This window comes from Maniola jurtina, chromosome 13 (assembly GCF_905333055.1).
Source record: "Maniola jurtina chromosome 13, ilManJurt1.1, whole genome shotgun sequence".
In the NCBI taxonomy this organism is placed as follows: Eukaryota; Metazoa; Arthropoda; class Insecta; order Lepidoptera; family Nymphalidae; genus Maniola; species Maniola jurtina.
In genome coordinates, this window is record NC_060041.1 from 6,471,047 (window position 1) to 6,489,144 (window position 18,098).

The 18,098-nt window shown below is 34.5% G+C and overlaps 2 protein-coding genes across 6 annotated transcripts in view; one reads left to right on the forward strand and one right to left on the reverse strand.

Moving 5' to 3' along the window:
* The window catches only part of LOC123871443 (calcium release-activated calcium channel protein 1-like), a 62,158-nt gene that overhangs the window by 12,414 nt on the left and 31,646 nt on the right, over positions 1–18,098 (forward strand). For 2 of the 3 annotated variants that reach the window (XM_045915264.1, XM_045915267.1), the window contains exons 1-2: positions 11,804–11,903; positions 11,993–12,059. In XM_045915264.1, the coding sequence (XP_045771220.1) occupies positions 11,845–11,903; positions 11,993–12,059 (126 nt within the window). In that variant the 5' untranslated portion in view covers positions 11,804–11,844. Of the gene's footprint in view, positions 1–11,803; positions 11,904–11,992; positions 12,060–18,098 lie in introns of those variants that run through there. The other variant, XM_045915265.1, reaches the window with a different exon arrangement.
* Positions 811–12,902, reverse strand: LOC123871454. 3 transcript variants are annotated; one of them, XM_045915292.1, is made up of 8 exons: positions 12,892–12,902; positions 10,677–10,798; positions 3,863–4,061; positions 3,200–3,391; positions 2,205–2,264; positions 2,043–2,108; positions 1,472–1,532; positions 811–1,068 (listed from the first exon to the last, which is right to left on the reverse strand). In XM_045915292.1, exons 3-8 carry the CDS (start codon positions 4,058–4,060, stop codon positions 842–844), a joined length of 804 nt encoding a protein of 267 aa, XP_045771248.1. In that variant the 5' UTR covers position 4,061; positions 10,677–10,798; positions 12,892–12,902; the 3' UTR covers positions 811–841. The 3 variants fall into 3 exon arrangements, with proteins under 3 accessions (XP_045771248.1, XP_045771247.1, XP_045771249.1); XM_045915291.1 differs by lacking the exon at positions 12,892–12,902 and having other exon boundaries at positions 10,677–10,846; XM_045915293.1 differs by lacking the exons at positions 2,205–2,264; positions 12,892–12,902 and having other exon boundaries at positions 10,677–10,846.

An 18,098-nucleotide genomic window follows, 5' to 3' on the forward strand; every position in this document is an offset into this window, starting at 1 on the left:
ATTAAACTTTGTAGTGTCAGCTATGCTATTAATCCAAACTAACATTATAAATGCGAAAATGTGTCTGTTTGTCTGTCTGCTAGCTTTTCACGGCCCAACAGTTAAACCGATTTTGATAAAACGTACAGACTTAGCTTACATCCAGGGTAAGGATATAGGCTACCTTTTTCCCTGAAAAATCAAAGAGTTCCCACGGGATTTTTAAAGGTCCATCCGTTTAACCTATTTATAAGTACAGTGGTAGCTTGCATCCCGGAAATTGACATAGACAACTTTTTATCCCGGAAAATCAAAGAGTTCCGACGGGATTTTTAAATACCAAATCCACGCGGACGAAGTGGCGGGCATCATCTAAAAATAAAATCTTCTCCGATAAAATAAAATCTAATTAATAATTATTATTAGTATTTATTAGTATTTATGTTTTATCTATTTTCATTCTATGTACTGTGTCTGCGCCTAGCTTATAGTCCCGAATAAAAGTATATTTATTTATCTATTTTTATTTAAGTATTATATTTTAATGTTTATGTTATTGTTTACGATTTTGTAGGAACACGACCGCTCTACAATTTTATAGCACATATGTTTTTAAATTATGACACCAATATATATTTTCACTATTTTTAATTTAAAACTTCATTTGATATTATTTATCAATATCAAACAGTATGGAAACTAAGTAAGTAATTCGTTCTTTTACTGTAGCACTTTTTGTCGTCCACGCTTATCATTTTGTCGGAAGCATTATGTTCTTTCAGACTTCAAAAACGCAGCAAAATTTTCTTTATCCAATAAAAAACTCTATTAAATAATACATTTATTTATACCTATATTTACATTATTTATCAATTAATTTAGAAACTAGATCTTTTATTGCCGCACTTTGTAACGTCCACGCTTCACTCATTTGTCGGAGCACACCCACTAATTCTTGCTGAGACTGGGCTATGATTCGTTCCGTCTCAACCCGCCTTTCTTCAATTGCGATGATTCTTTCGCTGAAATCCACCATCTGGCATTGTCTGTGAGGTGATGGAGGTGTCATCAACCGACGTTGACGAGGAACTAGAAGCAAAATAAAAAGAATTATTAACCTATTTTTAAATTTAAACTATCCTGAGTGTTATGAATAAAAAATAGCTGTTAATATGAATAAAATTCCGAATCCGTAAGTGTATGCCAGAATTGCCAGACTTGTTTCAACCCCAGTTCAAATCAAACTAAGGTCCCTAGACGGCTTAATTTGTTTATGTGTATGAATAAGATATGCCAGAACTAAATCTTTTCATATAAAAATATTAGATAAAAAATCAAATTCAAAGAAAGGAGCCTACTAAAGAGGTAGATACTAAAGCACCACTTTGTTAAAACTTTTGCAATTTGCTTCTATTAGTAGTAGATAAGTTATATTTTAAGAAATCTTAAAATATTAAAAAATAAATAAAAGTGTAATAAAAAATCTCATTACTGGATGTATCACTAGGATCATGTCTCATAGAATTTCTTCGTAAAGATGGTTTCTCGTCTCGCTGTAAATAAAAGAAGTTTTCATGTTAAAACTAAATAAAAATCAATTAAACTATACCTATCACTATTCACTAGCCAAATTATATTAGTACATTGGAATTTTTAACTATACAAAGCATTTTGACAGGAGTTAATGAGAATCATTGAATCAGTTCCTACTTTTCTATTATAAAATACGTGCGTATTTTAATGCAATACATACACATACAGGTACATAAAAAAATAACACCCAGACTCAGGACAATCAACTGTGTTCATCGCACAAAGGTTTATCTAAGGTATATGAATCGTACCCATGGCCCATGTTCGAAGTCAGTTATCATCCACTGAACTAAAGATACGTTTTTATTTTTTCCTATCTATCGTTCTGAGTCAGAGATTTATACCACTTTTTTGTCCCAACGTTACCTATTTTTCCAAAAAAAAAAACTGGAAATCCGGGTAGCCTCAATTTGCGTTGCTTAATTAAAAATTTGACCAAAAGGAATATTTAATTATAATGATCTTCTTACCAATTCTTCGCTGTTACGTGTGTTTTGCTCACAATCTGTTCTATCAGACCCACCTGGCGGCGTATCCTGTAAAATAGTAAAGGAACTGTTTATCTAAATAAGTACGTGTCTATCTTGTCATATATTTTTGCAGCGCATTATTATAAGTGAGTCATAACTTACATTTACAAAGGTTGTATTAAAAGGCTTGGTCCCTTCATGATGATCTCCAAGGTTGAAATTCTGCAAACACGTATAAATTGGTTTTCTCACTAACGGAAGGATTATGATATTATATTATTGTAATAAAAAACGGCTCAAACTTCGATAATCGGGCTTACAATTATTGGCTTACAGCGACGTTTTTTAACAAAAATTATGCATAGATATCTACCATTTGCAATAGTTCATTTCTAAAATACAACGAATTCCAGAAAAAGCGGCAACGCCTTGACGGTACCTCTAGTGCTGAAAATGTTCGTGGGCGGCGGTAATCACTTAACATCAGGTGACTCGCTTGATTATTCGTTCGCTATTTTATCTAAAAAAAACTAGTCAGAATAGGATAAGGAATCCAAAAAAGAAGTAGGTATACCTACATCGTCAATTTACAAGATGCAAGGTACAACAATTTTATTCAAATGTCGAAACATGCTAATAAAACAGCGCGTTGCGGGCAGCAATAAAATCTCCCTTTTTTATGCACGATTTATGCACTCACTGCATTTTAGCGTATCTTGAATATTTTGACTTTACAATAATTAATGTTACTTACTACACTAATATCATGCATCTCTTTTTCATGCTCTAACAATTTCATCCATCAGGTATCAATAGCTTACTTAGTTAAGACCTTATTTTTTTAACCCCCGACCCAAAAATATAACTAAAAATGTTATAAGTTTGGCGTGTGTATCTGTGTATCTGTCAGTGGCATCGTAGCTCCTAAACTAATGAACTGATTTTAATTTAGTTTTTTTTGTTTGAAAGGTGGCTTGATCGAGACTGTTCTTAGCTATAATCCAAGAAAATCGGTTCAGCTGTTTGAAAGTTATCAGCTCTTTTCTAGTTACTGTAACCTTCACTTGTCGGGGGTGTTATTTTTTAATTTACACTTTTTCTTCTTCTACCTATCCTATTCTTATATAACTAAAACAAAAACAAACAATACAACTTACAGCAAATGGATCATTTTCTTCTTCATTGTTTCGTCTTACTAAAATTTTTCCTCCTAGCAAGGCAACCATACGTTTCTCCATCGAAGAAAGAGTGATCACTTCTTCTTCTCCGTCATCTCCAGTCTGTGTTTTATTGTTGGCCCTCATTAGTGCCACTTTTCTTTTTATAGCTCCCTTTTTGTCTTTCCAATACTGAAGTATAAGCAAAACTATCAAAAAAGTTTATTTTTAACCGACTTCAAAAAAAGGAGGGGGTTCTCAATTCGTCGGAATCTTTTTTTTACATAACAAAATCCACAAATACGAAAAATCGTGAAGTAATATAAAGAGTATTCAATTTGAGAGCTGCAGCCTTTACCTTAAATAAAAAATGCTAGTTTTATCAATCACTTTATTAGTTCTAGGTGTTTTTCAATACACTTTTATAATAATAAAGCTCAACGCCCACTAAAATATACAATGTTTCCGGCAGCTGCATTCGACTCTATTCGGCTTTTTTATATAGGCAATGCCTTTGGCGCGTATCTGGCATGGGGTTTCCTGGCACGTCCTATTATCATCTTACGTACCTACTTATATTTTTTTGAATTGTGTCCCATTGTCACTGCATTTAAAATATTTTTTATATTAACGTCGCGTAGGTATATAAGATATGAAAAATACCTTTGCCCATTGCTGCCATGTTTTTCGACATCCGCAATCCACTTTGTTCAGCTTTTGAGCTACATCTTGCCAGGCAGTTCGTGTGCGCTGTCTGGCATGGGTCGTTCTGGCGTGTCCTGTGGCGAGCCAGCGTTTCCTTTCTATGAAGTCAACTAATATTTCTATTTGTTCATGAGTAGGCACATAGCTCCTTGACATACTATAAACAAGATAAAATTCACAAACTAGAGTCCGCATTTTCTCAATAATTATTTTTCTCATTTGAATTTTTTTACCTAAGTATGTGCAGAAGAACAATTATTGTAACAAGTGCAGAAGAACAGTTATTCAAGAAGTAACCAATGTATCCTAATAATATTTATCCATATTTAATTAGTAGTTTGAATCAAGGATTTGGTGAATTGCCAAAAATACAGATTGCTAAACAGATATCCTCGCGTAGTTGACAAAAAAAAAACGTACTCGTAGGTATCCCAAGTTGGAAGTAAGAAAAAGAACCAGTGCAAAACTAAAAGCCAACTTGTTAGTTATAAAAATAAATATTATTTGATTGAAAGAATACTTACGTTTTTATATATATTATATACTACTATAAATTTTACGAATGATCTTTTATATAAAAAAAACTGTAGAGAGGTCGTTACAGTAGGTACATTGACCGCGAAAAAACTAAAGAGACGTTTCTTGCAAATGTTTTTGGGTCTTGCTCTTAGATTATAACAGCGGTACTTATGTATTTTTTTCGAACAATTAACTTTTATTGATAGATCTTAATCAAAGTACAAAATGTTGCTTAATTACGGCACGTCTGAGAATCTAGGCACTTTGCGGCAGAGTCGAAGCGAAACAATGCGTCTTTTCAAATTTAATAACTAATTTAATTAAGTGATGTTACAAAACTACTTTAGGTACTTACCTAACTTTGTCTATCACGTAAAGTATAAGTATGTGTGAGGCAAAATGAAGAATGCGCAAATACGAGCTTCTTTGTTTAAACTTCAAGTATTATTTGTTGAATTTGATCTTCACAAATTGATGTAGGAACATTACGTGGTGGAGTTGAAGTTCAGTTTACTTTGCTACATTTTTACAAAGACGCGTCACTTCGACTTTCCCGCAGTGTGGCTTGAGCTTTAAGTCTGGCATTTATCAAAGTAAAGTTTATGATGAGTAGGAACGTCATATTAGGCAAGTAGGAACTAAGGTCTAACTAAGCGAAATCGTAGGAGGAATAATTTAAAAAAATTGGCCTCGATGAGTTTTGACATACATGTGCTAAAATATTAGATGACTGAATTCCCAGGAACTTATTTCGTAGTAACTTTTTGGTAATTAACAATAATTAAACCCCGAGCCGGATTTATATCCACATAACATAATTACTATTGTTTTGGCCAAAACAACTACGAATTGAATTAAGACTTGAACTGGAAGGCAAAAACAATTTCTGTCTGAGATATTCTGCGTTTAATATTCACTGCAATCTACGCTATGGCTTGAATCTATACTAGTTTAATATACTTCAATTGTCTTTGCTTGAATCTTTAAAAAAAAAATATTGGCCTTGATGAGTGCGATGGCTTGTATCTCACATACAAAAGTAGTTGACCGCGATGGTCAAATAAGTAATAAAGTACTTGTTTGACGAGGCACTATTATTTTGGAGAACCAAAGTGACCGGCATTCGTGGACAGGCCATGTTTGTCATAGAACCGATTGATGGCGGCAGGGGCAGACGTATTCTGGAGTGGAGATCGCGAACCAGCAAGCACATTAGGGGACTATCTACTGCCCGTTGGACTGACGACCTTATTGAGAAGTTAGCGGGAAGTGGGTGGATGAAAAGCGCAGAGGCCTGTGTGTGGTGGCGTGGAACGGTGGAAGGCTTATATCCAGCAGTGGACGGAAACAGGCTGATTAATTGATGGGTTATAATTTTGTCTATGATTGTTCAACTTTGACAGCAGGGCGAATCGAAGCTTCCAATACTTGCAAAGTACTTAAGCGGCATTACATTTAACATTACAACCTAACAATTAACAACTGAAACATAGATATGCTATGGCAAAGGCCATAGATACGCCTAAAATAAAGTTGGATTGACTGAAAACCAAACAAAAAAAAATATTTTTTAAACTTTTACAAGTTACAATATTATTGTCGCCAAATAGATTTACCACAGTTAACGAGGAGATCGTCTCTTCAGTCTTCTGTGGTCTTCACATTCATTACAATAATGTCAACTGTTCCATTTTTGGCAATAAAAATTATATTCTATTCGCTAAATATATCATCAAAGCTTATGTAAAAATGTATGGCGGAATATTTTTGTAATCATTAGGTTGGTTTGCCGTATAGGTATGTGTAGAAATAAGTTAATGATAAAGCAATTAGTCACTTGATATTCGTAATACTTAATGCATTTCGAAATAAATCGATTGTGTACTATTGCGATGCATTATTACCTAAGCCTTTTGGTTTCTAAAGCCCGATCTGCACTGAAGTCAGCGAACACCGTGAAAATATACGCCCTTCCGACCGAATTTCGGCCACGGCAGCCAATCTCCTTAGAGATTAGACCATCTGCGCGGAATATAATATGTAGTACACAAGTGCATTCCCCATTCCCTCACTCTTATAGCGCGCTGGAACGGCAAATCGGCACGACTGGAGAGAGATCAGCTGGCGCATGACCGCCGTCTTTATCTTCTCTCTTAGGCACAGGGTGGTTAAATCCTAACTTCGGGCTAGTATACCTACTAAAAATTTCTGAACAGGAAACCCCCGAAAATAACTATATTCCTGTTATTTCTATTTGCTAAGTTGCCTGGAAGAAATCGCTTCTTAGCGATAAAGCAAGCTCTACAGTTTTTCTTGTTTAATTTTAAATTGTTACCTATTTATATTTGGTGTACAATTTATGTCAACCATGCTAATATTATAAATATGAAAATATGACGGTCTAATAGCTTTTCCCGGCCCATCTGTTTAAGCGTTTTCGATGAAAACGTAGGCTTTTTTTTCATGCCGCGAACTGCTTTGAATTCGTGTGATTGTCTTCATTCATGTTTACTATTTCACGCGTTTCTTGCGGTATACGTGTTTGCCGCAAGAAACGCGAAGATGAAGGTACGAAATTATTCAAACTGTTGTTTCGCGCTGTTTGTTCATAGGCTTTCTCACCGCGATTCACGCGCGAGTCAAGAGCGGGCTTTAGAACTCAATGGATATTTGAAACAGTTTTTCGTTCCTAAGTTAGGATGAGTATAACTAAAAGAAGCTAGCACAGTAGGTAAAAGGGTAAGCATAATCCTAATAAGTAATAGGAATAATACTTATAATGGAGATAGTAATACCTACTATAGTACTATCCTTACTCTTGCAAAAGAAGTCAAAACTGTCAATAGGTATTATCAACATGCAGAACATAATAAATAAATCGATATCAATATTATGAAGAAAAAATTAATAAGCGATTATTATCACAATAATTATTTATTCAAATTAGATGAAAATCGATTAATATGTAGATATTGCGATTAGATCGCCACAAGACGTGACATTTGCAAAATAACTTGAATCACAAAGCTGTAATAAAGCTTGCTATTTACCTACTATAAATTACAAGCTTTACAGATTTGCAAGCAAAGTCAAAAGGATAGGTTATGATTTTAACAATATAATATAATATACTATTTAGTTATTTACATATTATTATTTATGTACATACCTATGTTCCACCGTAGCGCCTAAACTACTGAGCCGATTTTGATGAATGAGATGTCTATCGATTTGTCAATATTATGGCCCGGATGACATATTTTATATGATGGACTAGAGGATACCCGCGACTTCGTCCGCGTAGATTTAGATTTTCAAAGATGCCGTGGGAACTGTTTTCGGGATAAAAAGTTGCCTATGTCAATTTCAGGGACGCAAGCTACCTCGGTACGAAATTTCATACAGATCGGATAAGCGGATGGGTCTTTAGGAATCCCGTGGAACTCTTTGATTCTCTGGGATAAAAGTAGCCGTCTGTCCGTAAAGTGTCCGTCCCCGGGATATAAGCTAACTCTGTACATTTAGGGTTTGCTAGGGTTTTAGTATTGAACTTTATCTTGTTAAAAAACTTGTAAGTAATAAGATGTTACATCTTCGTAGATTAAAATAAATTAGTACCTACTCGTATTTAAGATAAAATGATTACCTACTAATGACTCTGCTTTAGTAATATGCGGATGGTATTGTATAAAATTTACATTAATTTTATAATAATAAATAATTAACCACAAATTAAAGACGTAGACTTATGCCGCGCTCTGCGCATCCTTCAAGCTGCATAATTTATCAGTAGAATCTACTGAAAAAAAATCTACTGAGTAGATAAACATGACTACTTCGAAATACTCAATTGTGATAATTTCAAATTTTTTTGGTTTATATACTTACATGTACAAATAAATACTTCATAAAAAATAACGATAGTGAAAAAATTATCAAAATCGGTTCATTGTATTTGAGATAATCCCGGATGCATAAAATGTGAGAAGGATAGATTTATACACTCTATGCTTTCCGGGAAATACGAGTATATAGGTAGATGGCAAATTCCAACGTGGCTTAGGTACAATTCATAATGGCTTAAAAATAAACTGTGTTAAAGAAAAATAATCACATGATAATTTTGAAAATTGTAATCATCTACATAATTAAAAAAACTAAAGAAAACTTAATTCCGTTTCTGATAAAAACTTATAGGTTAGTAAATCTATGTTTGGAGCAGTTTTCAAATTTATTTCGCCAATCCAATCGTGTTTCTAGTTCAAGATTAACACACCAAAAAAAAAACACATTGTTGAAATGTAGTATAGAAGCAGGCGTTATTTTGCAGAAGTCCATGATATACAAGGAACCAAAAAGCTTAATTCGCTATAATCCGACAAACCAAACAAATCTGTATGGTGCAACATGCAGCATTGTTGAAATATTAAAGCTTTCAAATAAAAAACTTTTAAAACTCGAATGTATATAGAAAGTTCAGACGCTTTGCTCAAAAAGGTTTCATCGGTTTCATCCTTGCGATCCATGATAGAGTGACCAATAAACTATTCAACAGACGAACCTAGAACAATTTTCTACAGATGGCATCACATACGGAAGCTGGAAGCTTCGGTTAAGGAGGCATCTAGTACAAGTCTCAATTCTCAGCTATAGAAAGTAGTGCAGGGCCGCTTTCGAACATCGGACCTTCGTGTTTCGTAACCAAGTTGACAACTACTTTAGCGAATCGTAAGCAGTTAATTAAGTATTTGAGAGCATCACACGTTAGTAGAGAATTTTGTATTGTTATTAAAAATATTCACCCGAGGTTTCCGGTAGGTATTTTTTCCGACATTTTGCACGATAAATCAAAAACTGTTATGCATAAAAATAAATAAAAATCTGGCGTGGATTTTGAAAGACGACTGACGTGACTCTAGTTCCAATTTTGTCCACCTGAACAGTTGGTGACAACTGTAATGTACGGCTACATTAAGGTTATCGTCAATGCCCAACAACGCCATAATTGTCGCGATAATCAACGCGTTAAACTGAGTGGCCACACGTGAATGGTTAACGTCTTATGCCAACTGAATTGGGGTTAAAATCGTCTAGCGCCAAACGGCATTGTGAATTGTGTACATTGATCGTGGCTACATCTAAGTTTAACGGGAAACGCCGTTGAGCATCGCGTTGTTGGCCGTTAATGTGACCGGAACTTATAAGTGGCAATGCAGTTTAACGCAGTAGTCAACCAAACAAATTAAATACTTAATTGGAAACAAGCTATTTTATTAATATATTGATAAGATATCTTCTTTTTTATATTCTACTAGATAATACCAAATGATTTTTTAGAAATCTCGTGGAAACTCTGCTTTCTGGACTCCATTTCGTGGACGCAAGCTGGCTCTGTACCAAAATTCATATAAATTGGTTAAATGGATGGGTCTTCGGGACTCCTGTGGGAACTCCATGTTAAAAAGTAGCCTATGTCTTGTCCATGTAAGCGAACTCTGTACCAAATTTCATCAAAATTGGTTAAACTATTGGGCTGTGAAGAGCTAGTAGACAGACAGACACACTTTCACATTTATAATATTAGTATGGATGAGTTTTATAAATTTTTATAAAATTTTAAGATTGTGTGCAGGAACCATAACGTGTTTCTATTTATTGTAATTATTTTATTTCAAGTAGTCTAGAAGTTGACAAAAAAATATACGGAGTCTTAAAATCTTATTATTTAAACAAATCCAACTTTGTGTTTTTAATGCTACACTGGTGCCGATTCTGACCGCAACTAAATTTTAGAGTATTCACATCCTTTCCTAACTAATATAATAGGAAAAGGACAGACCCAGTTTGACAGGTTTAAATTTTAAACTTGGTGTCTTCTAGGTGCCAGTCGTGAGCCTATTTTTTAAGTTTGTAGAGTGCACTAAAAAGGGGTTTTAAATTTGAAATTCATTTCCCGTTTTTTTAGCAATACTAAAAAGAAAAAGATGCAAATATACTCTAAATTTTGGTTTAGAGAAAATCATCAGAATCGAGGCCAGTTTGAATGTTTATTACTCAACCACAATGAAACAGATTTTGATAATATTTGAATAGCAGAAAGATTATATGTCAAAGTAACAGAAATATTACATCCTATGCTGCCATTATGTTACTATATGCAATAAAATCAAATGTTTTGCAAAGCAACATGTGGGCATTAGCTGGTAAATATTAGGAATACAGTTGCACCAAAAATATTACAAGAAATACTTACATGTGTGATGTATCATATACTTATTCACAAATGTATGATGTATTGCAAACTTAGACTTCAATTTCGGTCTAAATTTTATTGAATAACTACAACACTAATGTAAAATATAAATATTTACATTTCTGGCTTCTGGCTTTGATCATTTTGATTTGACACTGACATTGACGTCTGACAGACTAACTGACAGCATGATCCATGGCCATTTTTTTTTTCTTCTCTCGTCTGGCTTTACACTGATTAGCCAATGTCAAGTGTGTAGTTATTTACAAGTTAGGAAAACCACATGTACAAGTATGGACTTCGTCTGTGTGTTCGTCTGTCGTTCGTTCTGGCGCCCGCCGACATACACGCGGCGCCCCTCTAGAGCGCTTCTCAGTCAATTCCTCGGTCAGTTCCACCACCAATAAACACCAGCGGGACACAAAAACCGGCCACTTCTAACAAAAAAACACTCCAAAAAGTCACAACACGCGCGCCAACAAACGCCACTACAGACAAAGTCCTCCATGGCCATGGTCATCAGTGACAGCTAGGTTCAATGTTTCCACTTATGATTTTAGTTTTGCCTTAGTTATTGTGAAAGTTCACCAAATTACGTTTTTTTAAATACCTACTTATCCTGATTTAGAGTGCATAATTAGAAGAACATCTCATGTTTTTATATCATTTCGTCATCCTAAATTTTAAAGTTTAAATAAATAAACAAAATATGTATACATAAGGTGGGATAAAAAATGAGGTTAACATCTGATGAAGTTTATTTATTTTACGCCTTACCCTTAATCTCTCGTCTCTGAAAAGAGCTCCAAGCGGAAGCCTAACATTACCCGTTTCACCTTCAATTATGGCGAAATGTCTAATAGTGGAAACACTGCCTTGAGTTAAGACCAAAGACTAAACTTTGTTTAACTATGGCACACATGACAGACTAAAAATGTTTACAAGTAATTCTACGGGTATTTTATTTAGATAAGAACCAAACTACAGTCGTCACGGGTAACATTGTAAACGTGTCAAACATTGATTCAACGGATCAATGGAAATATAATATTATTCTAACTACCCGGTAATAACCTTTACTTTTGTATTTTTATTAAGGAACTAGGAACACCTTAATTCTAAAGAACACAGGTACCACATTTACGCAAAACTGAGTTAATGATAAGTTATGATTTCAATAATTTTAAACGATATTCATTTATTATGTTTAGAACGACTTGAGACCGAGTAATACAGTTGTATTTTGTACTGAAATGTAATGTTTACTAAGGTTTTGAAGATACTTTAATAAATACCTGTTTTGTTTTATTTTTCAGACACAACGATGTACCGGCGATGATCATGGTTATAATCTCTGCTGAAATGTTGGAAATTCAAGATAATGTAAGTACAACTGTATCTATTTGAATAGTTTTCACGCTCAAAATATGACTTTAATAGCAATGTTTTATCAAAATCGGTTTATAGAAAGTTTTTTTTTAAGTTTGATTTTAAACCCCAAATTATGTACGTATTACATAATTAAACCTACCTACTTTATAGTAGAACTCTCACAGATGCATCTTTGTTTCTTACCACTGACTGCTTTCTAGATGGTCCTCTGCCTATTGAATCAAGCAATATCTCTTTAAATACCAAAAGTCCCAGTAAGCGGTCTTCTATTGGGTACAATCACTGAAAATTACGCCTCTCTCCTTTAAAAACTCTCTACCTACCTTTAATAATAATATCGTCAAATTCCAAAAAAACATAGTCTAAGTAGGTAAGTTTCATAGACGAAGGGTGCCAAGCCAACGAAACCCTATTAAGTACTAAAACTCCGTTGTCCGTCTGTCAGCGGGCTGTATCTCGTGAACCGTATATATTTCTATTGCTGCTGTAACAAAAAATTTTAATTTTAAATTTTTTTTTTTTAATTTTTCAAAACGGCCACCATGAAAATTTAAAAAAATTAGAAAGTGTATTTCTTGTATAATGGTACGGAACCCTTCGCGTGCGAATCCAACTCGTACTTGACCGACTTTTTTAAGTATATTTTTCTCTTTATGATACTACAGTTGGAGTTTCTTAGGTTAGAGGGATAGAGGCTAGGTATAGAGTATAGACTCTCTAGCCTCTAGTCTAGACTAGGTCGTCGCGAAGTCGTACCTCGCGGATGTGATGAAGATGAAAATGTTTGTTTTTATTTACAATGATTATTTCTAAGCACGTAGACCGTCTAGTTCAGAAATAGTATCGTCTTTACATCTTATATTGGAAAGTATCCAAAGTAGGTACGGGCATAGACGGGTATGGAAGAAGGAAGCCTGCCTACTTCGTTTTATTATACCTACTTAGTAGTTTCAATACAATCATACAGCAGTAACGCAATTTTCTTTTGTTTACTCCAAAGTGGCAAGATAATATCTAATGTGATGTGTTTAAAGTTAGACTTAGGTATAAACTAATGTACCTACCTACATTTAAACCTTTATATTTATCTACTATTAATTGCTGTGTTCTACGACTTACCACGGACCTCCCAAATTGTTCGTATAATTAGGAATTAGGTAAGCAAGTATTGCATGGATATGTATAGATCAGTTAGGTATTTTTTATCCTGGAAAATCAACGAGTTTCCAATAAGTAAGACCTACGCCACGGCTTCGCCCGCGTGGATTTCGGTTTTTTTAAATCCCGTAGGAACTTTTTGATTTTCCAGGATAAAAAGTAGCCTATGTCCTTCCCCGGGATGTATCCCACGTCTGTACCAAATTTCATTAAAATCGGTTCAGCGGTTGGACCGTGAAAACGTAGCAGACAGACAGACAGACACACTTTTGCATTTATAATATTAACTAGCCGATGCCCGCGACTTCGCCCGCGTGGATTTAGGTTTTTCGAAATCCCGTGGGAACTCTTTGATTTTCCGGGATAAAAAGTAGCCTATGTGCTAATCCAGGATATTATCTATCTCCATTCCAAATTTCAGCCAAATCCGTCCAGTAGTTTTTGCGTGAAGGAGTAACAAACATACACACACACACACACACACACACACACACACACACACACACACACACACCATACAAACTTTCGCCTTTATAATATTAGTGTGATAGTGTGATGTGATTAGTACCTATGGATAGATGCTCACAATATAATGAATTTCACATAATACAGACAGGTACCTACCTGCTTACTTTTTATAATGAAATCATTGTTCCAAACGACTCACTATTAGAAATATTAGGTAGGCCTCAAGGAAATACTTCTAATGTGTAGAAGTAGTTGACCTAAACATTTAATGGCATACAGTTATCCGGAAGGGCCTTACTAGTTACGACCGATAGTAGCCATCTAGGTCGTATGAGAATAAACAGTTGAGGTATGGGCAGACCAAACGTGAGATGCGGGACGCACCATGCAGAGGTGGTGGTGTTATAATATTCCTGATGTGAACGCCTGTATGATTTGTAATCCCTCTACGTGTAGGTACTTCGCAGTGTGATTTGTGAATATGTTCATACAATTCTCGAGGGCGCTACGATCCTCTCAATTGAGGGACCAACGTAAGAAGATGAGCACCCACTAATACCTGAAGGATCGGGATTGTTTGTGAGGTTTTGTAGGTCTTCGCACGCGGTCGAATTTCGTTCGAAAACGCAAGCAAAGTGCGCGCAGCCTGAGGATTAGGTACAACTCGCGATTGATGTTACTATCGCACATTGTGTGTCCAAACCTTTATTGTTTTCTGAGACAATGCTATCTAGGTATATGCTCAAACATTTACATAAGCCATATCATCTAAACAACTATTTTATTAGGAAAGTATGCGTATCAATTTTCGTATGCTCGGAAAGTTGGAAGACGAAACCAATTTCAAAATAATGAGCAATGAAAGTAACGACTGATAAGTACGAGTATCTTTAATTCCCTGCAGCTTCTTTCTTCGGATTTTAGAAAAAGTGAACTTTTAAAAATGTAAGATGCGGAAAATTTCAATTTCTGGTAGTAGTTAAGACTATGCTATTGATACTAATTAGTTTGGTTCTACCTACTAAAAATAGAAACCTTCTGTTGCTGTCTGTTTATAACATCTCGCAGTCACTATTTTAATATAACTAGCCCAGTCACATTGAGAAATATAATATTTTTACTATCAACGATATTTTTCGCTTTAACTAATATTTAATATTAGGGTTCCGTATCTCAAAAGGAAAAACGGAACCCTTATAGGATCACTTTGTTGTCTGTCTGTCTGTCCGTCCGTCTGTCCGTCCGTCGTGTCTGTCAAGAAAACCTATAGGGTGCTTCCCGTTGAATCATGAAATTTGGCAGGTAGATTGGTCTTATTGCACAAGTACAGGAATAAATCCGAAAACCGTGAATTTGTGGTTACATATCACAGAAAAAAAATGTGTTTCAAATTTCATAGTAAGATAACTATAGGTCTTATAGCACAAGTACAGGAATAAATCTGAAAACCGCGAATTTGTTGTTACATCATTTTTTTTTTTTAAATTAAATGTGTTTCAATTTTCTAAGAAAGATAACTATACTAAGTGGGTTATCATATGGCTTTCTTTACCTGTACATTCTAAAACCGATTTTTATTTATTTTTATGCATAATAGTTTTTTGATTTATCGTGATTCGTGCAAAATGTTGATATTATGTTGACGATGGGCATAAATACATAATACCATAAACGTAATACAAATGCTTAATTACCTACTGCCGTAAACAAATTCTGTATTCGACAAAGCATTTGAGCAATCTATGGAATGTAATTATTTGTATGCATGACCGATAATAAGTACTGGATTTTTTTTAATTTATGTAGGTAATTTATTTCAATGCACAATACACTTATTATTTTTTAGGGTTCCGTATCTTCAGAGACGAAAAGGGTCCATCAAAGAATCACTTCTTTGTCTGTCTGTCTATCAGTCTGTTGTTTGTCAAGACTTCAACACTCGTCAAACGAAAAAACATTTAAAGGGTAGGTACTTCCCGTTGACCTAGAATCAATATTTGGCAATCAATGATAATATCATAGCACAAGTAAAGGGAAAAATCTGAAAACCGTGAATTCATCGTTACATCACAAAAAAAATATTATTATTAAGTAACTTATTAGGTAAGTATTATTTCTTGTACGAGTCCGACTCGCACTTGTCCGGTTTTTAGTGTTCCGTACCTCAAAAGGAAAAACGGAACCCTTATTTAATATTCGGTGGCAAATTAGCCTTTGACTGTGCTTTGACTACGAGCTCACGTCTTGTGGCACAGTGTAGGCACACGGTGTAGGTATATAGGTAGGTAGGAAGATATACTTACCTATATTATTTTGCTATCCTTAAATTATTAATTATGATTCCCTTTCAGCCCATAGTTTAATAGTCTACACTCTACATTATGAATAGGTCAAAGCATTAGCAAACAGTACCTAGGTACTTTAATTGATAATGAAAACGTTAGTCGTGCGCGGCAATTCATACCAACCAGTTCAATTATACGCTATAGGTACCTGAAAATTTATAAACGTTTCTCATAATAGTTTACCTACTATTATTTTGACCGGAAGCCTTAATTTCTAAAACATTAAATCACAGAACATTAATAACCTAGGAAAACTTTAAACGTACCTATGTTTACAGTGCTTTGTGATCAAGAATTCAAGATCATATCAGTTTCAGTGAAAATATATACCTACTTACATGTGCAAGACTAATCAGTAATCGCCAAGAAGTAGTATATTGGTACCTATTGGTTTTTACGTACATAGCAATAAATTTTATAGTATGTAAACAATATTATGATGCAGGTAGGTAGTCTAAAGAATAGTTTTTAAAGGATGTTACGTGCCATTTCAATCTCTCCGCTAATAAGTACCTAGTAAATAAGTGAAGCAAAACTGCTTGGCAAATTGCTTTTACAGTTTGTGAAAATGGATTGTGATCTCAACATTTATTAGTATACAGGAGATATAAAAGAGGAACCTAGTTTCTTGTTGGCTGAAATATCTATTTTTAAGTGAAACATATTAGATATACCTATTAATATAGTATCTCATACTTAAGGGGCAAGCGACGGGTCTGCCCGCGAAATTCAAATTTTACTTGGTTTTTCGCAATTTGTAAACTAAGGAACTTTTCGATCTTGTCCCCCCTTCACCATTTTACCACCGAACCGCAAGACGTCGGGCGAGTTTTCATCCTTATGTCGTTGACATTCCATCTACACGCACGAAACGTTTTGCGTCTTCATTCCTCATACGCATGGCTAAGGTTTGGAATACTCTTCCGCGATCTGTGTTTCCTACCAATTATAATCCGGGTATCTTTAAAACAAGAGTGAATAGGCACCTTCTAGGTAAACGCGTCCCATATTAGACCACATCATCACTTTCCATCAGGTGTGATTGTGGTCAAGCGCTTACCTATAGTGAATTTAAAAAAAAAAATACGTCAACGTAGGCTTATGGCACTTTAATTGCGGTAATGGCAGTATCATCCTCACAGGTTTATATAAAAATCTTTACTTGAAAGGGTTAAATACCTTGCGTTCCTCCATCGAAGCACCCTTTTACTTAACATGGTTTTGTTCGCCAGCTCCTGAACCTATAGTCATTAACGACGCGCCCGTGCAAGCTCGATAAAGTTAGTGAACAATAAACTGAAGCATACATACTGCACGTGTGATCGTGATTAATTACGCAATTATTACACTGACCATTCCTTGAGAATCCATCTACCTATATTTAAAGCGCTGTGGTTAGCTAAGTGTCCTTTTTCTCACACATTCCAACATTTTTAATGATTGTGAAAGAAACTTTTAACAAATGTGGCTCGGCTCAGTCCTAAACACTAAAATTACGTTCACTTTAAATAATTTTTTATTGTAAATAATATCAATAGTCCTTTTTATAGAGAAAAATGGGGGTAACATTAAGTATTTTTAGGGCTTCGTACATCAAAAGGAATAATAAGTATTTAATGCAATAATACTTATAAAATAACTTAATAATATATAGTAGGAAAGGACCTACGGCCTTAACTAACATCTGATAAAATCTGATGCTTGATATAAGTACATACTTATATAATATACTACGTATGTACTATGTATATGAATAATATTAATAATAATTATTTATATGGAATTAAAGGGTTTCAGATTGAATTAATTATAAGAATCGTGAGTAGGAACCTATTTACCTAGTAGTAGGTAAGTATACAGTCGATTCGACTGTATACCTACTTGCCTATCTAAGCCATACTTACTGGTATTTATATAGGACCCTATACTAAATACGAAAATTAAAAAAAAGCAAATATACGAAAATTTTGCGACTGTCGTAGCCCATTATTCGAAAACTTTAATAAAACACTAAAAACCGAGTAAACCATATTACTTTGATATTTGAAAATGAGATTTT

Coding starts and splice junctions, on each gene's coding strand:
- LOC123871454 (XM_045915292.1), bottom strand. CDS start 4,060: ATGTCAAGGAGCTATGTGCCTACTCATGAACAAATAGAAATATTAGTT. Junction 2,265..3,199: donor AAGAAAATGATCCATTTGCT/GTAAGTTGTATT, acceptor ACGTGTTTGCAG/AATTTCAACCTTGGAGATCA. Junction 2,109..2,204: donor TTAATACAACCTTTGTAAAT/GTAAGTTATGAC, acceptor ACTATTTTACAG/GATACGCCGCCAGGTGGGTC.